The 27215-nt window shown below is 36.9% G+C and overlaps 1 protein-coding gene across 1 annotated transcript in view; it reads left to right on the forward strand.

The window, feature by feature from the left end:
• Positions 1 to 24447, forward strand: part of agbl4 (AGBL carboxypeptidase 4) — a 486475-nt gene extending 462028 nt beyond the window's left edge. The window contains exons 12-13 of the mRNA XM_073818790.1: positions 21220 to 21316; positions 23866 to 24447. Of these exons, the coding sequence (XP_073674891.1) occupies positions 21220 to 21316; positions 23866 to 23962 (194 nt within the window). The 3' untranslated portion in view covers positions 23963 to 24447. The remainder of the gene's footprint in view (positions 1 to 21219; positions 21317 to 23865) is intronic.
• The last annotated feature ends 2768 nt before the right edge of the window (positions 24448 to 27215 follow it).

Here is a 27215-nt window from a genome sequence, read left to right on the forward strand (position 1 = left end):
GCTCCATAATGCTGCATTTGGTAACAGAAGACATTGAAAGATCCTTCAGTCAAATGGCTCTATTGCTCACATTTTTGCTCCACCTTTGCCTCATTATAGAATACCGAGCATATCGGGAGTATAGAACACCGGCAATGAGGGAATAATTTAACACATTTAATGATTTATCACCACCTGTAATGTCGCACAAAACCCAGGAAATTTATGATGGATGCACGGCCCGGTCGTTGGTAACCTGTAACCGATTTTTATCGGCGTCACAGCATCCCCCGGGCGATATAAGCTGGTTAATGCCTGTGGCGGCAAGGTGCCTCTGTACGGAGCTGCTGCAGGTGGTATGACTTCTTATGAATTTAGATTGACAGCATAGAGAGTGCTTCGAAATTACCTTTTAGTGCGATGAGCCCTGAATGAATGTGTGTACATCAGCTATAAGTTAACACTATACGGCCTTATGTACCCCCACATCTTCATTGTCGACACCAAATCTCATATATGTTACTTTAAACTCATATTATACTGAATTACCTTATCCACCTTATATTTCCCGTAAGAGCTGCCATTTGTAAATTTTATGTGTCAGACTTCCGGTGTCATTCGCTTCTAGCTATTTTTATTAGTACAGAACAGCTTGTTTTGCTGCATGATATTGCAAATTGGTGTATCTTACCAAAACATTTAAATGTAATGCAAACAGTTTTACCATTTACTGCACTTGATCATTCTTCTCCTTATTTCCCTACAGCGACTAATGAATTGGCAGTCTAACTGAATGATGTAGATCTAGTAACAACATCTATAATAACAATGTCATTAGCGTGTTATATTGCTAATATATTGCTAGCATGATTAACATGTTATTAGCATGTTAACATGATCAGCATTTTGTTAACATGGTTCTCCCTGCTGAAACAAACAGCCAAAACCAGCCTTTAAGCTGGAAGTAGCTGGTTTTAGCTGATGGTTTCTCAGCCTGACCAGCTGAGACCAGACTGACCAGCCTGGCCAGGCTGGAAAAGTGGCCAAAACCACTCTAAAACCAGCCTGCTGACCAGCTATGACCAGCTAAAACCAGGATGGTTGACTAGCTAAAACCAGCCAACCAGCCTAGGCTGGTTTTAGCTGTGTTTTTTTCACCAGGGCTTGCTAATCATGTTGTCACCTTGTAATTGAAACATTGAAACATTCTAACAACATGTTAATCATGCAAAAACATGCAAACAGCATGCTAATCATGATAACAACACTTTAATAACATGTTAATCATGCTAGAAACATAAGCAACATGCTAATAACATATTAATCATGCTAATAATGCTAGCAACATGTTAATTGTACTAGAAACATGTTAGCAACATGCTAATCATGTTAGCAACATGCTAATAACAGGCTAATTATGCTAACAACATGTTAATAACAAGTTAATCATGTAGGAAACATATGTATCATGCTAGCAAAATGCTAACACAAGTTAGCAACATCTTAATATTGTTAGCAAATAATCATGCCAGCAACATACTAATCATGCAAGACCCATGTTAGCAAATGTTAACATGTTAAAATCATGCAATGTGCTAATCATGATAACATGTTAATAACAGGTTAAACACCCAGCCTAGCTGTTTTTTTTTTCAGCAGGGAGAACCATGTTAACAACATGCTAATCATGTTAACATGCTAATAACATGTTAATGATGCTAGCAAAATATTAATAATGCTAGAAACATGTTAGCAACATGTTAACAGCATGTTAATAATGTTAACAACATACTAATCATGCTAGTAACATGTTAATCATGCTAGCAAAATATTAATCATGTTAGAAACATGTTAGCAACATGCTAACAACATGTTAATAATGTTAACAACATACTAATCATGCTAGTAACATGCTAATCATGTTAGCAACATGTTAATCATGCTATAAAAAATGCTAACAAAATTTAACACAAGTTAACAAAATCGTAATCTTGATAGCAACATGTTAACCATGTTAGCAACATAATAATCATGTTAAAGACATGCTAGCATCATGTTAGAAAATGCTAACATGTTAACAACACACTAATGACAGCAACATGCTAATAACATGTTAATCATGCTAGAAACATGCTAGCAACATGCTAACCTTGCAAGCCACATGTTAGTAACATGCTTATCATGTTAGCAACGTGTTAATCATGCTAAAAAATGTTAACAAAATACTAACACAAGTTAACAAAATCGTAATCTTGCTAGCAGCATGTTAACCATGTTAGCAACATAATAATAATAATGTTAAAGACATGCTAGCATCATGTTAGAAAATACTAACATGTTAACAACACACTAATGACAGCAACATGCTAATAACATGTTAATCATGCTAGAAACATGCTAGCAACAAGCTAACCATGCTAACCACATGCTAGTAGCATGCTTATCATATTAGCAACATGTTAATTATGCAATAAATCATGCTAACAACATGTTAATCATGTTAGAAACTATCTTAAACTAATACATGTCAATCATGCTAGTATGATGTTAATTATGTTATACACATGTTAGCAACATGCTAATTATGCTAGCTGCATGCTAGTAACATGCTAATCATGTTAGTAACATGTAAATCATGCTAAAACCATGCTAGCAATATGATAATCATGTTAAATCATGTTAGAAATGTGTTAAACCATGCTACCTATCAATCTATGCATACATTCAGTATAAAACTGAACTAAAAGAGTATTAAAACTATAGTGTTGTGTGTGTATACAAAATAAAATATGCATTACTTATTGAATTTTTTATATATACACTATGTATGTACAGGGGTTGGACAATGAAACTGAAACACCTGGTTTTAGACCACAGTTAGTATGGTGTTGGGCCTCCTTTTTTTGGCCAATAGAGCATTTCGTCTTTGGAATTGTCATATACAAGTCCTGCACAGCTGCCAAAGGCATTCTGAGCCATTCTCCTCTTGCAGATCAGGGGTCAGGTCACTATATGATTCTGGTGTAGGAAAATGTTATCTGACTCGCTCCTCCAAAACACCCCAAAGTGGCACAATAATATTCAGATCTGGTGACTATGCATGCCATGGGAGATGTCCAACTTCACTTTTCTTGTTCATCAGACCACTCTGTCACCTGTCTTGCTGTGTGTACTGGTGCATTATCATCCTGATACATGGTACCACCTTCAGAGTACAATGTCTGAACCATTGGGTGCACATAGTCAACCTTCACACCTGTTCTTACTGGTGGAATGTGCAGTCAGTGAAGATTGGCCACCAGGCTGCAAAAATATAGCCATGAAACCTCCAACATTATATTGGCCAGTGTTTCAGTTTCATTGTCCAACCCCACAGAGTGGTCTTATGAACAAGAAAAGTGAAGTTGGACATCTCCCATGGCCTGCATAGTCTCCAGATCTGAATATTATTGTGCCACTTTGGGGTGTTTTGGAGAAGCGAGTCAGATAACATTTTCCTACACCAGTATCATGCAGTGACCTGACCCCTGATCTGCAAGAGGAGAATGGCTCAAAATGCCTTTGGCAACTGTGCAGGACTTGTAAATGACAATTCCAAAGACGAAATGCTCTATTGGCCAAAAAAAGGAGGCCCAACACCATACTAACTGTGGTCTAAAACCAGGTGTTTCAGTTTCATTGTCCAACCCCTGTATCTATCTATAATATTGTATTTAGTATCCCTGTTGAAAACATAGATATATACGTAGATACCGCATTGGACCGCTCCAAGCACGTAGATGCGTCCACCATATTGGAACGGTCCACTTGACGTCATTCGCCATACTATAGGTTCGCAGACCAACGGCTGTGCAGGACTGTGGCATTTCAAATATTCAGTGATTACTATGGTAAATTACATAGATCTATGGGTGAATGACGTCAAGTTGACCGCTGCGAAATGGCAGACGGCTTACGTTTTGTTAGCCTTTTTTATAGCATGATTAACATGTTGCTAACATGATTAGCATGTTACTAGCATGATTAGTATGTTGTTAACATTATTAACATGTTGTTAGCATGTTGCTAACATGTTGCTAGCATGATTAACATGTTATTAGCATGTTAACATAATTAGCATGTTGTTAACATGGTTCTCCCTGCTGAAAAAAAAAACGGTCCAAACTTAGGGCAGCTGAGAGAAAATGGCACAAATCTAAGGATCCATCTGACTTGAGTATGTATCAGTCTCTGCTTTCATCTTTCTCTACCCAAGTCCATACTGCCAAATCTTCATACTTCCACAACAAGATCAACAATGCTCCGGACACACGCAACCTTTTCAAAACTTTTAATTCACTGCTCTGTCCCCCTCCACCACCTCCCACCACTTCTATAACAGCTGATGATTTTGCCACATTTTTTACAGACAAAACTACATCTATCAGTAATATGTTCTCAGCTCCACATATACAGGAACTAAAACTGACCACACCCACGGCTGAAACTCCCCTCTTCTCCTTCCATCCCCATTCTGAGGCAGAAGTAACCAAACTTCTCCTCTCCAGCCATCCGACGACATGTCCTTTAGACCCCATCCCCTCACACCTTATCCAAGCAATCTCCCCTAGAATCCTACCAGCGCTCACACACATCATCAACACATCTCTTCTCACAGGCACTTTCCCCACTACATTTAAGCAGGCCCGGGTAACCCCACTGCTCAAAAAACCTACACTTAACACTTCACTCATAGACAACTATAGACCTGTCTCTCTCCTTCCGTTCATAGCAAAAACATTGGAACGAGCTGTTTTCAACCAGCTATCTTTATTTCTCTCACAGAACAACCTATTGGATGCTAACCAGTCAGGGTTCAGGAGTGGCCATTCAACTGAGACGGCACTACTGTCTGTCACTGAAGCCCTGCGGATTGCAAAAGCTGATTCCAAATCATCAGTACTCATCTTGCTGGACCTATCTGCAGCATTTGACACGGTAAATCACCAGATCCTCCTGTCTACCCTCTCATCGTTGGGCATCACAGGGACTTCACTTCGCTGGTTCAAATCCTATCTCTCTGGCAGGTCTTTCAGAGTGGCCTGGGGAGGGGAGGTTTCCAAAACTCATCAACTGGTCACTGGGGTTCCTCAGGGATCAGTTCTTGGACCCCTCCTCTTCTCCATATATACCACATCTCTGGGCCCCATCATACAGGCACATGGCTTCTCCTACCATTGCTATGCTGATGACACACAGCTCTATCTTTCTTTCAAACCAGATGATCCATCAGTAGCTGCAAGGATCTCTGGCTGCCTGGCAGATATCTCTGCATGGATGAAGGAACACCATCTTCAGCTCAATCTAGCTAAAACTGAGCTCCTTGTCTTTCCCGCCACTCCAACTTTACAACATGACTTCTCCATCCAGTTAGGTTCATCAACAATTACCCAATCGACTTCAGCCAGAAATCTTGGTGTAATCTTTGATGACCAATTGACTTTTAAAGACCACATAGCTAAAACTGCTCGATCCTGCAGGTTTGCATTGCATAACATCAGAAAGATCAGGCCCTTCCTAACAGAGCATGCTGCACAACTCCTCGTACAGGCCCTGGTCATTTCCAGGCTGGACTACTGCAATGCTCTTTTAGCTGGTCTTCCAGCATGTACAATCAGGCCTCTACAAATGATTCAGAATGCAGCAGTACGGCTCGTCTTCAATGAGCCCAAGAAGGCCCATGTCACACCTCTCTTCATATCCCTGCACTGGCTACCGGTTACGGCTCGCATCAAATTCAAGACACTGATGCTGGCCTATAGGACAGCCACCGGCTCATCACCTGCCTACCTCCATTCACTACTACGCATCTACACTCCCTCCAGAAGTCTGAGATCCTCTAGTGAAAGACGCCTTATTGTACCACCACAGAGAGGCACGAAATCACTTTCCAAAACATTCTCCTTCAACGTCCCTGCCTGGTGGAATGATCTTCCCACCCCCATCCGGAACGCAGACTCCATAACTGTCTTCAAGCGACTGCTGAAAACCCATCTTTTTCGACACTATCTGACTCAATAAAAAAAAAAAAAAAATTCTTCTCCTCTCTTTCCTGATCTTCCCTTTCTAGCCCGTACTCATCTAACATCGCCTGACATATGGTATTTTTGAGCACTTCCTATGTCGATCTGCCTCCTTAGGATGAAACACTTGTTGTATTCCCCAATTGTAAGTCGCTTTGGATAAAAGCGTCTGCTAAATGAATAAATGTAAATGTAAATGTAAATGTAAAAACAGCTAGGCTGGGTGGCTGGTCTTAGCTGGTTTAAGTTGGAAGTAGCTGGTTTTAGCTGGTCGTTTCTCAGCCTGACCAGGCTGGCCAGGCTGGAAAAGGAAGGCTGTGCAGGACTGTGGCATTTCGAATATTCAGTGATTACTATGGTGAATTACATAGATATATGGGAGAATGACGTCAAGTTGACCGCTGCGAAATGGCGGACGGCTTACGCATAACGGCCCATAGAAACAGTCACTAATGAGGCATCTACGTATATTTATCTATGGTTGAAGAAACCAGCATAGGCTGGTTAGGTAGGTTTTGATGCTGGTATGCTGGTTTAAGATGGTCCTTTGCTGGTTTATGCTGGTCCTTAGCTGGTTTATGCTGGTCATTTGCTGGTTTATGCTGGTCCTTAGCTGGTTTATGCTGGTCATTTGCTGGTTTATGCTGGTCATTTGCTGGTTTATGCTGGTCCTTAGCTGGTTTATGCTGGTCATTTGCTGGTTTATGCTGGTCCTTAGCTGGTTTATGCTGGTCCTTTGCTGGTTTATGCTGGTCCTTTGCTGGTTTATGCTGGTCCTTTGCTGGTTTATGCTGGTCCTTAGCTGGTTTATGCTGGTCATTTGCTGGTTTATGCTGGTCCTTAGCTGGTTTATGCTGGTCCTTAGCTGATTTATGCTGGTCCTTAGCTGGTTTATGCTGGTCCTTTGCTGGTTTATGATGGTCCTTTGCTGGTTTATGCTGGTCCTTAGCTGGTTTATGCTGGTCCTTAGCTGATTTATGCTGGTCCTTTGCTGGTTTATGCTGGTCCTTTGCTGGTTTATGCTGGTCCTTAGCTGGTTTATGCTGGTCCTTTGCTGGTTTATGCTGGTCCTTTGCCGGTTTATGCTGGTCCTTTGCTGGTGTATGCTGGTCCTTAGCTGGTTTATGCTGGTCCTTAGCTGATTTATGCTGGTCCTTAGCTGGTTTATGCTGGTCCTTTGCTGGTTTATGATGGTCCTTTGCTGGTTTATGCTGGTCCTTAGCTGGTTTATGCTTGTCCTTAGCTGATTTATGCTGGTCCTTTGCTGGTTTATGCTGGTCCTTTGCTGGTTTATGCTGGTCCTTAGCTGGTTTATGCTGGTCCTTTGCTGGTTTATGCTGGTCCTTTGCCGATTTATTCTGTTCCTTGAACAGCTACATGACCAGCTAAGGACCAGCATAAACCAGCAAAGGTCCAGCATAAACCAGCAAAGGACCAGCATAAACCAGCTAAAACCAGCATTCCATCATCAAAACATATCTATCTAACCAATATTTAGTATGATTTTATATATATTTTATATATATTTAGTATGATATTATATATGTATATATATATATATATATATATATATATATATATATATATATATATGTGTGTGTGTGTGTGTGTGTGTGTGTGTGTGTGTGTGTGTGTGTGTGTGTGTGTCACTGAACTCTAGAACGGTCTAAACTGTTGTTTAAGATTATCTGTTTAATGAAACATATTTCCTTATGTTTGTAATCTCACTTCATAATCGCAATCATCACCATTTTTCTGCAACCAAACAACTTAATTGATGAGAGATAACAGTCGTGCTGTTCCCGAATTCATTTGAAAAAGTGGGAGAGAAGTTCTGATGACACACCATCGTTAGAATGTCGAAAACAGGTGAGCGCAGAGTGAGTCTGGGATCTCGTTCAACACCCAGCTGGATGCTTTGATGGAGTGAGCTCACTCTGTGACTTTCAAATCACTTTGTACGGATGTCTCAGAGCTCATCGTCCTAAGAACTTCAGAAAATGTTGAATAAACTTTTGGTTTGTTGAGTTTAGAAGACATCTGTGGCGCAGACACGCTTTGGCTGCTGCGCGTTATCCATGATAGAATCCATTTTGATTTACTTTTCCTGGAGATATTTGTCATAACATAAGCAAAGTCTGCTTGGGGATCGATTAGAATTACAATATCTAGTCATCCTAAGGGATGAAATGACAAAGTTTTGGCTGAATGCATGATTTTCCAATCTCTCCTTACAGATTGAGATTGAAGGCAGTTGTTGCCGTTGGAAAACCCATCAGTTTAGCTTTTATTAGTTGTTTAAGTTTTGAACTTTTGAAATACTAGCAGTTAAAGGGATAGTTCACCCAAAAATGAAAATTCTGTCATTAATTACTTACCCTCATGTCATTCCAAACCCTTAAGACTTTCGTTCATCTACATTTTTGATGAAATCTGACAGCTTTCTGTGCCTGCATAGACAGCAACACAACTACCACATTCAAAGCCCAAAAAGGTAGTAAAGACATTGTTAAAACAGTTTATGTGACATCAGTGGTTGAACCGTAATATTATGAAGTTACAAAAATACTCTTTGTGCGCAAAGAAAATAAAAATAACAACTTTATACAACAATTTCTACTCTTCTGTGTCAGTCATTTTATCAGAAATATACTAATATGTGTTCTGAAGATGAACGAAGGTCTTACAGGGTGAGTAATTAATAACAGAATTTTCATTTTTTGGGTGAACTATCCCTTTAACCTTCTGCATGCTGTGCTTGGAGATTGATTAAAATTACAGTGGCATTTAACGATGTTTTGTTTGAACGGAACAACATGCTAAGGTTAAAGCTTAACTTTTGGGTAAAGATTAGTATTAGGCTTAGTGCTAGACACCCGAAATGGGGAATGTTTCAGAGAGACGTTCACAATAATCTTGCCTCTGCCCTTTACCGACTGACAGGTTAACAAGTCTTCTACTTCCCGTCATCGATGAAGGGAGCGAGAAGGAGCGTGAGAGAGAAAAACTGCACCGTGTTATGGCGACCGTGCCATTTTCTTTTGTCCTTTAGGCTACAGACGGCTACTGAGAGAGCTGTTATCCCTGGGCTAAGCTATAAAAGTCCCACTCAATCAAGCACCGCCCTTCAATGTCAGATGCTTCGGTTTGGATCCAGCGAGCTTAAATGTTGCACTGCCGTTTTGAGAATGAGCCGTACATATAAAGCGATCCAGCCCAAGCACAATGCCGGATCAGGCAGCTCAGTGGATCCAGCTGCCTTTAACATCAGTCACAGCCTTTCTAAAGACAATTCTGTTGATCCTCAAGTTAGCTGCCAATGGCTGACATGAGATCAGCCCGAACAATAGTCTGATTGGCAGAGGTGAAGTAAAGAACATAAGAAGGGCCTTTTTTGAATACCAAATAATAGCATTTCAAACATATTTGAAATTTAGCCCTTTCAGTCAAACTAAAAAGGATGAGAGGTCTGTAAATCCTCCAGAAAATTGCGGTAACAGTAACCTGTAATACAACAATGTAGGGATACACAGGCTTTATCAAGACTGTGGAAATCATATGCATGCTTCGCCAAAGGCTTAACGAGATTTACCCAAGACAGACATTTTCCAAGATAAATGTCCTTTCAAACAGCAACAATCTGTAACACTTTACAATAAGGTCTCATTTGTGACCCTGGACCACAAAACATAAGGGTACATTTTTTGAAATTGAGATTTATACAACATCTGAATAGGACAATATTTGGCCAAGATACAACTATTTAAAAATCTGGAATCTGAGGGTGCAAAAAATTCAAATATTTATTTTGATAGAAAATCGCCTTTAAAGTTGTCCAAATGCTTAGCAATGCATATTACTAATGAAAAATTGCTACAAATATGTGACCTGGACCACAAAACCAGTCTTAAGTGGCACACGTATATTTGTAGCAATAGCCAAAAATACATTGTGTGAGTCAAAATTATTGATTTTTCTTTTATGCCAAAAATGATTAGGATATTAAGTAAAGATTATTGTTCTATGAAAATATTTAGTAAATTTCCTACAGTAAATATATCAAAACTTCATTTTTCAATAGTAATATGCATTGCTAAGAACTTCATTTAAACAACTTTAAAGGCGATTTTCTCAATATTTTGATTTTTGTGCACCTCAGATTCCAGATTTTCAAAGAGTTGTATCTTAGCCAAATATTGTCCTATCCTAACAAACCATACATCAAATTTAGAGCTTATTTATTCATGTATAAATCTCAAAATTAGCCTGGTTTTGTGGTCCAGGGCCACATTTGTTAACATTAGTTAATGCTTTAGCAAACATGAACTAACAATGAGTGCAAATTTTACAATACCTATCAGTGTTTGTTAATCTTAGTTAATAAATTACAGTTGTCAACTGTTTGTTAACTAAATGAATTAGTAAATGTTGAAATGACCTTTAACTAATAGATGCTGCATTAGTATTGTTCATTTTTAAGCTTATGTTAACATTTTTCTCAGCCTTTCAGATTTTGAGTAATCAAAAAGGTCTAAAATACTTGAAAAGCTATCTGTAAACATTCCAACTGCATTTTTATGATATTTCCATGCTTTTGTGTCTATTTCAAGCTTGAAAGCTTAATTTTCTGTTTGTAATTGTATAGAAAAAGCAACCAGTTAATTGGTCCTTTTGTGTTTCGTGAAGACCAAAAAGCCTGAAAGTTTTGGCATGACAAGGGTATTTATTTATTTAAATGTGATGCTGTCACACTAATTCATTCAAATCAGCCTTTATTATATTTGAATCTGATAATTATATAATTTCAAAGATAGTGCCCCTTAGCTTCAATGTAATTAGCTACTTTTTGTTATCTTGTAGTGAGTTAAACACTTTTTTTCTAAAGCTAGCTTGGCTGTATTTAAATTAAATTAAGAATGTCTAGTAGCTTCCCAAGCTAGAGTTTCAGAGTGTCTTTCTCACTGCAACACTCTTAATGCCTCATTAACTGTTCCTAATTTTTATGTGTAGCATGTCTGCAGCAGTGATGAATTAAGATTTTAATTACTTACTGTTATGAACACTTAAAGGGACAGTTCAGCCAAGAATAAAATTCTCTCTCACACGCATTTACTCACACTCATGTCGCTCCATGACTTACTTTCTTCCATGGAACATAAATCTTGACAGATGTCTCATTTGTCCAGTGAAAGTCAGTCCAATGCTTTTTGGACCCCATTGACTTTCATTATATGGAGTTGAAACACTTTTAAAAATAGAAACAGAATATATGATGACAGAAATGTCATTTTTGTCTAAACTAGCTCTTTAAAAGCATCTGGATGTTTGGAAAAGGAGATGTTCTGTCATCACTTGTCAGTTCTCAATTAGATCATTGTTTTATACTCGCTGGTTTAGATTGGCTTAGATGGCTTCGGTGTTTTCCAGTGCGAGTTAAGAAACTTCTAATGGTCATAACGGAATGGATATGGTTCTCTCTCGCTCTCTATCTGTGGAGTAGATTGTCTTGAGAGGTCATCAGATACGCCAGTGTTCTGGTCTTTGAGAGCTTTATGGCATGAAATGGATTTGATTGTGTGGGTGCAGCCGGATTCGGCCTGTGGCCAATCCAGCCACTGTACCTCTGCATTGCTCTTAAAGCCAATACTTCATACCAGAGTGCTTATCTCAGCCCTTTAGCACCAGTGCTCATGGTCATCTCTTTCCTATTAACACTACAACGGGACCGCCTTTGATGGGAAAATGGCAGCCAGCGGTCTGCCAAGTAACATCATGTACGGTGCAGACTGTCTCGATGCATGTGTGACACGTTGACGTATTTGATTAAATGCATAGATGAATGTTGAAGCACTTAGGAAGCATTATTAAAATTTCCTGCTCGGATTTCTGCCAGATGCAATTTTAAAGGCAGAGTTTGTCCTCTACGGCAGTTAACTTCGGTCTCGCCCTGCAGAGGCTGGACGAAAGGTCCTTACTGGGAGTTTGAGCAGCGGGGAGACAATGGCTGCGTGCTTTATGTGCTCTTGTTTACTGTTTTAATTAGCATTGTTAATTGGCACTTTGTGACACCCCGGTGACAGGCCTGTCACTCCACTGTATTGATGCCACTCTTGTCCCTAATTTGTCTGCTTGTTAACACACGGCCGGCTCCGGACCAGGGTGCCTTGTTTCTTGTCATTGGGCCATCATTGTCCGTTTGTCTGCGCGGATGCACAGTCCGGTAAACAAATTATTTGTCAGGCCATGGAAACGTCCATCTCTGTCTCGTCTCATCAGCCCCTTTGAGACCCGTCCTTGAGTCGCAACAAAGACGGCAATTGATCCAAACATCCGAGCGTATGCCGATGACATTAAAAACCTCACACGCATCAATGACACGGGCTGCTTAACCCATTGAAGCCCACGGGAAACTGCAGTCGCAGAAGGCTCTATAGCTCAATCTGTAAATAGTTTTTGGGTGACTTTAGAAAGAGCATTTGAAGATTGCTTGATAGCGTGTCATGTATAATTCAAGCTGCCATTTCTGAACGTTTACTCACTTTAATGTATAAATACGTTTCTATTGGAGTTTTAGTATTAGCTGTATTTTAAATAACTTTACATGAAAAAACACACTTAAAAATTGCACAATATGTTGCACAGTATGAAACACTGTGCAAATGATTCTTATCTGGGAAAAATCTGGGCTAAGTGAAACCGCCAGATTTCTGCAACATAGTGTGAAGAGACATGCTGAGTTTTTTTTTTAGACTTTAGAGCCTTTTGAACTGTTGTATTTCTATTCATGCGTGTAGTACATTTTTATAAAGATACAAATAAAACTGCTTTATGTTTATTCATGTAGATGGCAAACACATTAAAAGATTATGGCTGAGGTTATCAAATTTGTGGGGAGATTTATTGTTTTTTATCATATTTATAGCTGTAGGTTACTCCTAGATATAAAACATGCAGCTTCTTTTAAAATATTATGTGAAATGTAGAATAAAACAGACACAAAGGTGAACTTAGCCAGCTGCTGCAAAAGGTGAATATGCAGGAGAATCACAGACTGAGTGCTCTAAAACAGATGCTACTGTCAGCTTGCACTTATTTGTGCAGAATTTCAGCACTCTTGATTGCATTAAGTCCAAATATGTTCTCTTTCAACTATAGGTTAGACATGGGTTTTTTCTGTTAACTAAACTACTTTTAACTTCTTAAAAACCCTGACATTAATAGTAATTAAATACTTAAAGAATTCATTATGAAAGCTCATCTCCGACACTGAATAAAAAAAAGAAAAGTAATTGTGAGTTTTTTCGCAATTGCTTGACTTTTTTCTCCCACTTTTCTTCTAAGAATTGGATGATATAAACTTGCAGTTGCGAGTTATAAAGTCAGAATTGCGGGATATAAACTTGCAATTGCGAGAAATGAAGTCAGAATGCAATATGTTCTCAGAATTGCAAGATATAAATGAGCAAATCTGAGAAAAAATTAATAAATAAAAAATAAACTTTGCAACAACGAGTCTAAAAATGAAAAAAGGTCAGAATAAAGTCAGAATTGTGAAATACTGAATTTTGAGTTTATGTCATGCAATTTTGAGAAAAAAGTCAGAATTGTGACTCTATATCTCGCAATTGGGAGTTCATATCTTGGATTTTGGACTTTTTTTGCAATTGCAAGTTTACATCTCGCAATTCTGACTTTTTTTCAGAATTGTGAGATATGAAATCGCAGTTATGACTTTTTTCTCAGAATCGTAGAATATACACTCACAATTGCAAGAAATACTGACTTTTTTTCTCACAAATGTGAGTTTGTATTTGGCAATTCCAAGTTTATAAACTCGCAATTCAGATTCTTTTTTCCAGAACCATGTGAAATAAACTCATAATTGCGAGTTATGAACTAAGAATAGCAGGATATGAATTCGCAGTTGTGAGAAATAAAGTCAGAATTGTAAGATAAATAATTTTTTCTGCAGTTTCGAGTTTATATCTTGCAATTCTAACTTTTTTTCTTGCATATAAACTTGCCATTCTGAGAACACATCTGTCTTTTTCCCCTCAAATTTTGACTCTATAACTCGCAATTGCGGTTTTATATCGGGGTTTATTCTGACTTTATATCGTACAACTCTGAGAAAAAACTTTTTTTTGCAAATGTGAGTTTACATCTCACAATTCTGAGAAAAAAGTCAGAATAGTGAGTTTTTATCTTGCAATTCTGACTTTATTTCTCACAAATGTGAGTTTACATCACACAATTCTGAGACAAATTCAGAATTGTAAGAAAAAAAGTCAGAATTGCAAGTTTTTATCTTGCAATTCTGACTTTATTTTTCACAATTGTGAGTTTACATCATGCAGTTCTGAGAATTGTGACTTTATATCTCGCAGTTCTGACTTTATAACTCGCAATTGTGAGTTTATATCTCACAATTCTGAGAAAATGTCAGAATTGCTAGAAAAAAGTCAGAATTGCCAGAAAAAAAGTCAGAATTGCAAGTTTTTATCTTTATTTTTTGCAATTGTGACTTTATATCTCGCAATTCTGACTTTATAACTCGCAATTGCAAGTTCATATTATGCAATTCTGACTTGATAACTCGTAATTGTGAGTTTATATCTCACAATTTTAAGAAAAAAGTCAGAATTGCCAGAAAAAAAGTCTTTATTTCTTGCAATTCTGGTTTTATAACTCACAATTGCGAATTTATAGCATGCAATTCTAATACATATATAAGAATAATGAAGTTAATTGTGAGATAAAAACATAACATTTTTTATTTTTTATTCAGTGGCAGAAACGGGCTTCCATAATGAATAATAGAACAAATAGAAAAAATGTGTTAGTTTTCTTGAGAATTTAATTAATGCCTGTGAGAATTGTTGCAGACAAATAGTCACAGACCCCTTTTTTTATATATGGAAGTGTCTGAGAACATCTGGTTTATAGGGTTATATTCATGATGTTAAACTGTTTACTTCTAAACAAAATTCCCCTCATATATTAGGATTCCCTTCACATCTGAGTGATTAAATGTGAAGCGTAATTCTGTCTCATGATGTTTGCAGTCTGGCTTCTGTTATGCGATCGTGACCACTCCGCCACACGGGATGCCTAACCTTCACGTCTCATTATTATGCAACAGCTTTCATCTACCGTCCAGGTGGAACGGTGGATGTTTTGGAAAATTCCGGCCCTCCACAGGCCCCATCCCACGTTCTGGCAGTACCTCGCATTTCCCCCTGCTTCCAGGTTGTTCTAGGCATTCTGGTTGCTGCTGGGCCGTGGCCAACAGCCAATCAGAGCGCAGGAGAGTCCCGCTCACAGCTGTGATGCTGATGAAGTCTTCTCCTCTTCCTCATCAGAACTTCCATCACAAATTTCCTGTTATAAATGGCTGTGATGTGACATCACAAGTGGAGAGGCCATCTGCACACGGCAGGGACCCGGGCTATTTCTGTCAGGGCTCCACGTACGCACACACACGCTGGCTAGAAGAGTTTTTGTTTATCAAAGGATAAGCATGAAACTTTTTACGAGGTCAAAGCAAAGATGTCATGGATGAGAGGGATTTGAGGACACTTTGGCATAATATTTTGTTACTTCTGCCAGACTTGGTAACACAAAAGGCCAGTGGTTCTTGACTGCCGGGGCGCAAATCAAAAATGGACTGCTGGTCTGTTAAAACAATGCTATATATAAACGTAGTATTATTATTATTATTATTAACCTTTTCACTTTTGCATAGTAATATTATTTATTATTTTGGATTATATAATGTATTATTATTTTGGATTATAATTTTAAAACAAAAAAATCATAATGTCCTAATTATTAATGTATTTATTATTATTATTATTATTATTATTATTATTGCTGTTGTTGTTGTATTAATACATTTTGGTAATTCATTTTAATTTTCTATTTTTATTATTATTTTAAATCAATTTAGAATTGTGAGATAAATTAATACGATAATATGCAAAAGTGAACAAATTGTTTGATTTATTTTAATAATAATAATAATACTTTAATATTAGGATAATATTATTAAAAAACATTTATATTTCTTAGAATATTATAATTGATTTATTATTTTTAATAATAATAATAATAATAATAATAATAATAATAATAATAATAATAAATATTATTTATTGCATGCATTTCAATAATTCATATTACCATTTATATTTCTTAGAATATTATTATTTATTATTATTATTATTATTATTATTATTACTTAATACATTAAAGTCATTCTTTTTTATTTTTTAATAATGCCATATTTTTTTCTATTGTTGTTATTATTATTATTTACAATAATTGTGTTATTATTTTGGAATATAGTGTAATTAATAATTAATAATTTTTTATTTTTTTATAATATTATCCTAATTATTAAAATATTATTATTATTATTATTATTATTATTATTATTATTATTATTATTATTATTATAAATCAAATGATTTGCTTACTATTGTATATTATCTTAGTCATTTATTATTATTATTATTATTATTATTATTATTATTATTATTAACATGTTCAAATTTGCATAGTAATATTATTTTGGATTATATAATGAATTATTATTTGGTATTATAATTTTAAAACAAATAATTTGTAATTTTTCGTTTTTAATAATATTATCCTAATTATTGATTATTATTATTATTATTATAAATTAAACAATTTGTTTACTTTTCCATATTATGACAATCATTTATTATATTGTGGTTACTATTAATATTTATTATTATTTTAATGCATTTTAGTCATTTATTTTACCATTTATATTTCTTAGAATATTATAATTTTATTATTATTATTATTATTATTAATATTATTAATTACATTTCAGTTGTTCTTTTTTTTAATATTTTGGAATATAATCTATTATTATTTTGTATTATTTTAAAACTAATAATTTTTAATTTTTCATAATATTATCATAATTATTATCCTACCACTATCCTGTTATTAACATGTTCAATTTTGTATAGTAATATTATGGATTATAAAATGTATTATTATTTTGTATTATAATTTCAAAACCAATCATTTTTATTTTTTATAATATTATCCTAATGATTAAAGTATATTATTATTATAAATTAAACAATTTGTTTACTTCTGCATATTAACTTAATCATTTATTATATTATTATTGTTGTTATTACTATTTATTATTATTTTAATGCATTTCAGTAATTAATTTTACAGTTTATTTTTCATTTATCATCATCACCATTACAGTAATTCTTTTTTTTTTCAAAACTGTAATAATTTCTGATTTATTTTGTATTATTATTATTTTTTTTCAGATTTCAACATTTTGATACTATTTTGAGTCGCCACAAAGCAAAACCAATTGAGCACCACTGAGCTAGACATTTTCTTCGTAATCTTTTACAATATTTCTTAATTAATATGGTGCACATTAGAAACATGCCATGTCATGCCATGTCTTCTGTGTCACCCTTTCAAAGTGAACCATGCTATCATCCCTGCCCGGCATCCAAAAATAGCTGTTGTATTTGGAGGGCTGCAGTGTTTGCAGCCCTGGCCAGATGGGGTGTGAAGACAGGGGCTGGAGTCATGGAGAGAGTTCCCATCAGCCCGCTGGGTGAGGGATGGAACCCAGAATGGCTCTGTAGACTGCAGTGGCTGTCAAGGCCACAGAGAGCAGGGGGGCGATGAGCAAACGGCTGGATCCGAGAGCCCAGACGGAAGGTTTAAACACAGACGCTTTGACCTCTCTGCTAATCAAGGTCACGGCGAGCGCCTGTTTATTTCACTGACAAATGGTCATAATATATTTGGCGGTTGATGCGCTTATGAATAACACAGTAGTGCACAAGTAAATCAGAGCAGAAAATGGACTGAATTGTCATTTAGGGTGTGAATATGTCTGTGTCATTTACATGCACGAGGGATGACAGAAAGTCCTTTGGTTGGTGCATTCCCATCAAGGAGGGATTGTTTATGAGTTAACAGCTTTGGATAATAGGATTCCAGCCATGGCCTCGGGATTTATGTGACCAGGGAGATTTTTGACCGTTGGAAGAAATTGGAAAAATAAAAATAAAAAACGACTGAATCGCTTTGCACCTTGTTTTTCTTCCAGGTCTCTTGTTTCACTCCAACAGCCCTGACAGTCAGACATGTCATCTCAGAACATCGGTAAAGGGCTGACAGCCAAAGGTGAAAAATAACACCTCTGTGTTCATTCATCAACAGTGTCCGGCCCCAAAAGAGCAGCCCGTTAACCACAACACACAGCTGGAGAAAACCTTCCTTATCAGATCATGATGGAACATCTATTCTGAGCCAGTGTCCTGCAACACAGACATCCATCACAGTCCATAGCACACATAGACTGTATGATCTATATCACACCATCAAGCTTTTATTTGAAATCTTGTACAAAAAAAAGGTACAGTTTAAAGACATATTTCACTTATAATTGTTTTCCCATGTTATTTCAAACCTGTATGACTGACTTTCTTTTGTGGAGTTTAAACAATGGCGCTTTCAAGCTTCAAAAAATGATTCACAAAAGTAGTTTTATTATGACAACTCTTGGAAGATTTTTGCATGGTAATGGATATGACAATTTTATTGTATTTAGTCTTGGCAGAATAGATCTGCTATGCTGCTGAGTTGCTGCTCTTGGTTATTTTTGTTGTTGTAGATTAATGTGGCTGCTGCATAGCAAGTACAGAAACTTGCAACTGCCAATGTCATTCAGACATTTGTGGACAAGATCAACCTAAACAAGAGTTGACTCAAAAACAATGATTTGTTCATCATCAGCTCTCTTATATTGCCAAATGAAGTTTGGGCGGAGATTTGGTTTGATCTGTTAGTTTATGATCACATTATTGTATGTCGTCATAGATCTAAACAGGTGGAACTGGGGAGGTGGAGGGTTTCGGAAGACCTCTTAGAGGGAAAATCCATTAATATTTAGGTTATTTTAAAAATCCACATTGTTTTATACATATTTTAGATGGGGGTGCCATTATGACGTGAAATGGTTGCACTTGGTGAGCTACCAGGCTATCTTTTGCTATTTTTACCACAACACAACTTGGAAAACACAACTCAGAAAATAAAATACTTTATTAATGACCACAGCTACTGCAAGAGCTTACAGGTGGCGATGGGTATAAGCGTAGGCTTAAACCTAATGCCGTACAATCAATTTGCCCACAAGGAGTCTAAACCCTCCCCGGATATCCGCTCTGAGAAACTCCTTTATTGGCTGGAGCGTCATGTTTACATCCTGCCATGATGGCATTTAGCATTTGTCTCTGCCGTTTTTTAAGCTCTTTTAGTAGCTGTGGTCTACTAAAAGCCTAAAAGGCATCAGGGCTAAAGTGAACAGAACAAAGACGCAGGTCTTTATGAAGTTTTTTTTGTCCACAGGCATCTTCCTATTCTTTTCTCCTTTTATTATCGCTAAGAAAAGCAGTGAAAACTTTCTTTGCTTCTTTTGTTGCCCTTCGACTGAAAATTACAACCAAAATCTGCACAATGTGGCATCGTATCGGATTTTATTTTCCAAGTTGTGTATTCTGAGTTATATTGTGGTAAAAAAATAGCAACAGGTAGCTCCAGTAGCTCATCGAGTCCAAAATATGTGTAAAACGATGTGGATTTTTTAAATAACATAGTCTTGCATGGGTTTCTACTACATATTGTAGTATGAGACATCATTTATGTTATAAAGCCATACAAGGCTTAATACCCGGGGTTTCCTTTAAGTCGTGCAAGCTCATTGGCTGGTATGGAACATGAACAAATCACCAAGTAGTTTAACACTGTGAATATCATCAGTTTGCCTTTAGGACCCATCAGTCTGCACCATTTAGAGTTTCATGACAGAACTTAGCATTTCATTGGACTCATGTATATTTTGTGAGGACCAAACACAAACAGAAGCTATTATTCAGTGATAATCTTCATCTTTAGTGAGATGCTAACCACTGTGAGCGGATCAGTGATTAAGTTCCAATTTTGGAATGAGTCATTCAGACAACATTTGTGGACAAGATCAACCTAAACAAGAGCTGACTCAAAAACAATGATTTGTTCATCATCAGCTCTCTTGTATTTCCAAATGAAGTTTGGGCGGAGATTTGGTTTGATCTGTTAGTTTATGATCACATTATTGTATGTCGTCATAGTATGTCATATGAACTACTTTTATGATACTTCTCTAATGCATATACAAGTTTGAAGACTCAAGTCCCCATTATTTGTAGTTGAATGGAAAAAAATGTCCAGTAGATTCTTTGAAATGTCTCCTTTTGTGTTCCACGGAAGAAAGAAATTCGGGATTGGAACGACACGTGGGTGAGTAAATGATGACAGAATTTTCATTTGCGGATGAACTATTCCTTTAGGTTAAAAGAAAATGATTTCCGTTTAACGTTCGCCTGGCTTGTGGTTGTTGGAGTTAAACGGCTCCCACTCTTTCAGCTGCATTGTAAGTGCCCTCACAGCTCTTTGATGCAGTGCTTTTGGTAATTGATGTGCTCTGTAACGTGGGCACGGTGGAAGAAAGGCGTGTGGGGGGGTTGTGGAGTAGATGCATGAATTTAAATAAAGCTCCGGCTGTAAGTAACTGCAGGAATGAGATGCATTTTTTTTTCCTTTTGGCTGACTTGACTGAGAGGCGTTTGATTTATCCTCACGAGGAGCTGAGCGCTGGCTCGCCTGTCCCGCTTATTTACTCTCCGCATTGCTCTGCTGGGTATTGGCCAGTTATTTACTGCAAATGGTCGCGTTGGTACGAGATGGGAGAAAATCGGGCTCTTATTTATTTATTTATTTTTCAATTAAACGTGGCACGTCAGAACAGAGATTTAAAGGTTTCGAGGGATCCGACGCTCTAACTGTGCCGGGGCCTAGGAGGCGTTCCAATATTGCTTTGTTGTCGACTGTCTCTTTAGGAATACAGAGACAGACTGCTGGAGTGGGCTCAAGGTATTTGACTTTTCAATGCTGGCAAGTTTTTACCAATGACAATAAAACAGTCAAAATACCAATATATATGCATATGAAAGTCACTTTATATTGCAGTTTTTCCACAGCTGAGAGGTGCTGTAGATGTACAATAATAATCTATGTAATGTCATCTCGAAGGTTCCTTAATTTCTTCATACAGACATGAAGCTGGGTAGAAACGTGGCCCGGACGTTTCTGGATTACTATAAACTGAACAACCTGATAGATGAAAGCAAGCTCACGGGACACATTAACAGGTGCATAATGCAATTACATGTTTCATCATCTCACAGTAATGGGTTTGTTTCTATATCCTTATGAATAATATTGAATAAATAGTTACTACAGTTCTACAAGACACTCTTTGCATAAGATGAGCCACTTTGTGCCTTTTTTATTACTTAATTGACTCATTTAAACAACTTGAAACTTTGAAGGTGGAGATCAGCAGAATTTCTTTTATCTTAAATTGTTAATACCACTTAATCTTGTGTAAGGTACTTTACAAAACAAATTACTCACCTCTTATGAGCAACCTGGTCTCATGATGAAAACGTACATGTGGGAACTTTTTCGTGAGACGCGAAATACGTACAAAAATGAACACTAGAGGCTATAAAACTTGTAATCGTTTTAATACACAGTTATGATTACAGCTCCATATGTTTTGCTTTCCGGTGTTCTGACAAATAATGCTACCAACTCTCTATTTTTAATACTGTAAGGGTAGGTTTAGGGTTGGGGAAGGTGTACACAAAAGGGTAGCACAAATTGTCACGGAATTGGACTTAAGATGGAAAATCCTTGGGTACGAATCCTGTGAAAAACATGACTCATTGACATGAGAGATTGAAATACAAGCTAAAACAGCATGCTTGTGATTGCGTGTTTACAGCACATTTGCTTTTGTTCATAATATTGGGTAGGGCCACTCAACTGACATTTCAAGTCAGAACTCCTGTGATGCATACGAAACCAATGTCCCATAAAACGTGGTTGATACAGCGGTGGCCAGAAACAATACATTTAAATTTCTACCTATTAGATTGTGTTTTATTAACGTAACGATAATTCAAAAACAGTAATTATTGTACCGTACATCTGTATACCATCTAGCCTTTACCATAAAACATACCATATGTACGTTCATCTATTCCAGAAAAAAAACACACTTTTAGCACCACTCAGTGGACATTTCTGTTGGAAATTGCAGTGATATGTACTTATTGGTACGTATTTAGTTTCTTGCGAAAAAGTTCACACAGAACTGCATCTTAACATTTGTTTTCCATAATCCCAAACTTTTTGACCTGAAATATTTTAGTCAAGTCATTGCTTTAATTATTAGCTTTTGATCAACTCACAAACCTCTTGTTTAGAAAACCTTGCTCTTAAAGGAGAAGTTCATTTCCAGAACAAAAATTTACAGATAATTTACTTACCCCTTGTCATCCAAGATGTTCATGTGTTTCTTTCTTCAGTCGTAAAGAAATTATGTTTTTTGAGGAAAACATTTCAGGATTTCTCTCCATATAGTGGACTTCTATGGTGCCCTAATCCCTTTACCAAAAAAAAGGCAAAACAGCGATGTAGGATGATTTTGAAGTTGAAGAAGAGAATTAGATGGGAGTTTTTCGACCTACCATTTTCTTCAACCAGAAAAATACACCGAGTTGATGCAGAGTTAACCGAACATTTGAGGTTAAAAAATATATAAATAGTCAATTGTTTTATAAAATAACCGACGTTTCATTAGATAAGACCCTTCTTCCTCGGCTGGGATTGTTTAGAGCCCTTTGAAGCTGCATTTAAACTGCATTTTGGAAGTTTAAACTCGGGGGCACCATAGAAGTCCACTATATGGAGAGAAATCCTGAAAAGTTTTCCTTAGAAAACATAATTTCTTTACAGCTAAAGAAAGAAAGACATGAACATCTTGGATGACAATGGGGTGAGTAAATTACCTGTACATTTGTTCTAGAAGTGAACTTCTTCTTTAATCATCATGTAATATGAAATTTACATGTTACGTACTGTCTTAAAGGGGACATCGGATGCCCATTTTCTATAAGTTGGTATGATTCTTTAAGGTCTTCATGAAATGTCTTCAACATACTTTGGTTAAAATTCCTCAATGGTCATGTACAACAACACCTTTTTACCTTGTCAAAAAACAGCTCTATTTACAGAGACCCATTTCGGTGCATATCTCTTTAAACGATAATGAGCTACTTCTCACCCCACCCCCCTCTTCCATTTTTTTAGTATTCAGTGGTGCATTACCATCATAAACAAACACTGCATCCTCAATGGTTCTGATGCTTTTTAAAAATTAAGACTATTATGTTAACTTTTAAATCTAAATACAAAACAGCTGCATTGCTTACGAGACATTGTTGTCGCCACAGCTGCTCGAGTCCAGAGAAAATGGCGGACAGCTTACAACTGGCTGAGACTGGAAATATACTTATAGAGAACAGTCTGTGGTCGTGGGCGGTGCCTGAACAATATGACATCATACTGCTCAGAAAATCAAAACAGCTTAATAATTAAGACTGTTTCAAGGATTAAAAAAAGAAGTCAATGGATTTTTATCATTGTAGGGTGGTTGTGTCCACACACTGCCGAAACACATTTATATGCAAACATCGTGTAAAAGTGAATTTTGCATCCAATGTTCCCTTTAACCATATGCACAGATGAATGAAATGATTGTCTCTTCCTGCAAACATTATCACATGCTTAATTTTCTGTATGGTTGCCTCAATACAAAACTCCTCTAATAAACATCCGTTATGTCTTTCAGCCCTTTCGATGGAACATCCGCCAGTCATCAAGGAAACAATGCTGGAAATGGGAAGGTGAAAGGTGACAGAAAACCCCATGGAGTCAGGGATTGCTAAATGCACAGAGAACAGGGAATACTGTACAGTTCCTCAGTGAGCATCACAGCCTCAAGTAAGACATTGTGAACTACGGTCCACTTGCAAATTACGTTTTCATATCAGCCCACAGCAATCCAGCAGATATTTGTTGTCTACGTTTTTATGTGATGATAGGACTCAACGACTGTGAATAAGTCTTCGGTATTAATTCTCACTTGTGTGATATTGCACAGAGAAAACATCAACTGTAAATTATCCCACCGGCTACATTTATTGCTTTTTCAGTGCTTTGTTGAATACCAACTACTTTCTTTGCCTTGCATTTGGAGTTGCCTATTATCAGTACAGAAATTGTATTTCGCTCAGCTGTACTCGTTCTGATAAAGTGATTACTTTTATGAATTCTTTAATTGTCTAGATAGTCATCTCGAGTTGTTTATTCAAACCTGAATGTTTGAAAATTGCTTAAATAAAAAGCAATTGACCTGTAATGTTTTATTATATCCATGCTTTGTGTTTATAAATTTGCTTCTAATGAAGTGTTTGATAAAAAAAAAGGCTTTCCACTGTCTTATTAGGTGCTTATATTGAAATCCAGCAGAAGTCATTTTGAAATGCTGTTAAAAAACAATGCATTTTAATCCTCTCATCATAAGTCTCAGGGCAATAAGCATCAACACATTGTCTGCTGTTCGCCAAAGTACTCTAATACAGAGTCTGTTAAGCCTGTAACGCAGTGTCTCCAAACAATGTCTGATCTGTCCACACACAACAAACGCACACAGAACACAGTGTGAGGGGGCTAAAATACTGAATGGCTCAAGCCATCAGTCAAGAAGTGTGAAAAGCAGCGTGTATTTTTCAGGCCAGTCATTCGGAATAACTGAGGCAATCAGTCAGAAAAGGCAAAAACAAATGACTTGCATTTTAGATGGTAGAAGAGAAGATGGCAAGAGCTAATGTGAATGAGAAAACACATCCATCTACAGAATCTCGACAAACACTCACACACACATACACACAGGTAATGACGCTGTCATACCTAAAAGCCTTTGTGCTTATGGAGAGCCTCACCTCCCCACTGCGCTGTCATTTTAACCAGAGCCTCGAACCATTAGTTCCTTATGCTTGGCTCACCTCGCTGCCACAAACACATCCTAATTGCCCTTAGGCTAATATGAACTGTTTGCATTTCCCTTCTTAAACATCGACATGGACTATCCCTGTGCACAAGTTAACTGGCCTCGGTGATTCTCTGTGAGGTCTGTCTCTCAGCACTAGCTGTGGTACGGTTCAATTCGAGGGCAGATCCTTCATTGGACATCATTATAAGCAGCTTAAAACTTGAGACTTGGTGAACTAATGCCCCCCCCACACACTTTTAGAAATTTCTACTTCCCTTCACCCTGTATGTTCAAAAATAGTCATTACTTTTCAAATACCCGTGTCTGAATGTGTCCTCTTGTGTCAAATCATTCCTGGCCCCTCTTGACTTGAAATGCAGCTGTTTTTAGAACCAAATACTCTTAACTCTACATTTTTTTACCAAATCTTTACAAGATTCACTTTTGACACAAATCTTGGTTTGCACCTTTAGCATCTGAAAATGTTTGTCCTATTTAGAAATATCATGTTAAGAGTGCTCTTTTAAAGGGATCATTGGATGCAAAACTCATTTTTACATAAATGTGCGTTGGCAGTGTGTGTACACAACCACCCTATAATGATAAAAATCCGCCCAGTGGTATTTTTTAATCTCTATAAATAATATCTCCTTTTTCAAATCAAGCCATTCTCAAATTCTTGGCTGCTAGATGCTATACAGACCAAGGCCGCTCCCACGATAGTTGATTGACATGACATCTTACCTGTGTTGCTGTCTTACAGCAGTGTTGCCAAGTTCACAGTTTACAGAGGAATTGGGCTACTTTAACACCGTTGCAGTAAGTTGTTTTTCATGTCTGCGAGCCTGGCATGGGAATTTTACCAGGGGAAACACAGAGGGACACAATTGGGCTAGTTTTGAGTTGCAATTGGGCGGGTTTTGTTGTGAAAACCTGGCCACCCTGGCGAACAGTCCAACCGCCATTGTTTTAAGGCCAGAGCAAGTACGTAGCAAGAATGGCTCCTAAGCGATTGACGTGTTGTATTGTTGGATGTAATAATGATCATAGATATCGTTATTTACTCCCGACAGCTGAGCCGCTGAAGACGGAGATGATTAACGTTACTTTCGTTTTTGAAGAGAATGCACCCTCCAATCTACCTTAATGCATCTTTGTTTGCGTGAATCATTTGTGATCTATCTTTACCTACAGAAGAGGTGAGTATAAGGGTTTTTTATAGATCTTTGCAAATCGCCTTTCTTAATAATGTGCTAGTTAGCAAGTTTCGTGGATAAAAAAAGGCAGGACTGCTCAACTGCTCATCACCCCACAGAAGAGAGGGGCGGGGTGAGCAGAGCTCATTAGCATTTAAAGAGACATCCACTATATTGGTTGCTCTGTAAAGAACTGATTTTGACAAGGTAAAAAGGGCGTTGTTTAACACTAACATTGAGAAATTTTATCCAAAAGATGTTATAGACTTTTTATTAAGACCCTAAAGATCATTTCAACTTGTGGAAAATGGGCATCTGATGACTCCTTTTATTTTAGTTATTTGTTTTCTGAAATAATTAATTCAATTGTTGCAAATAATAATTATAAATTAATAATATTTATTACTGGAAAAATTTAAGTTGTGAATTTACAGCAGTAATCATTAACACTATCCTAAGGCCTAGGCCTCTGACAAGACTTCCAGTTTATAATAACGTGCAGTAAATGGTAAAACTGTTTTCACTACAAAGAGTGTGTTCATAATATATTAAAATAAAATCACCAATTTGAAATATCAAGCAGCAAAAGGAGCTGTTTTGTACAACTAAAAATAGCCGGATGGGGATGACACTGAAAGCCACACACCATAAAATTTACAAATTGCCACGCCCACTCTTATGGGAAAAATAAGGTGGAGCAACTACAATATTTTAATTATTCAGTTAACTGTTTAATTCTTTGTTTTAATAATAACTATTATTATAATAATTATTACAGAAATGTATGATATGGTAAGGATTAGCATTTTGTTGTAGAGTCTAAATAATCAGTTTGGTTTATGAAAAAAATCTATTTTGCTTTTATTAAAACTACAGCAGCTGTAGATTTAGTTTTAAATATCTTACCATGAAAACGAGGAGCCATCCATAGTTTACTTCTAAATTTTGAGA

Source organism: Garra rufa, chromosome 15, assembly GCF_049309525.1.
Source record: "Garra rufa chromosome 15, GarRuf1.0, whole genome shotgun sequence".
Lineage (NCBI taxonomy): Eukaryota > Metazoa > Chordata > Actinopteri > Cypriniformes > Cyprinidae > Garra > Garra rufa.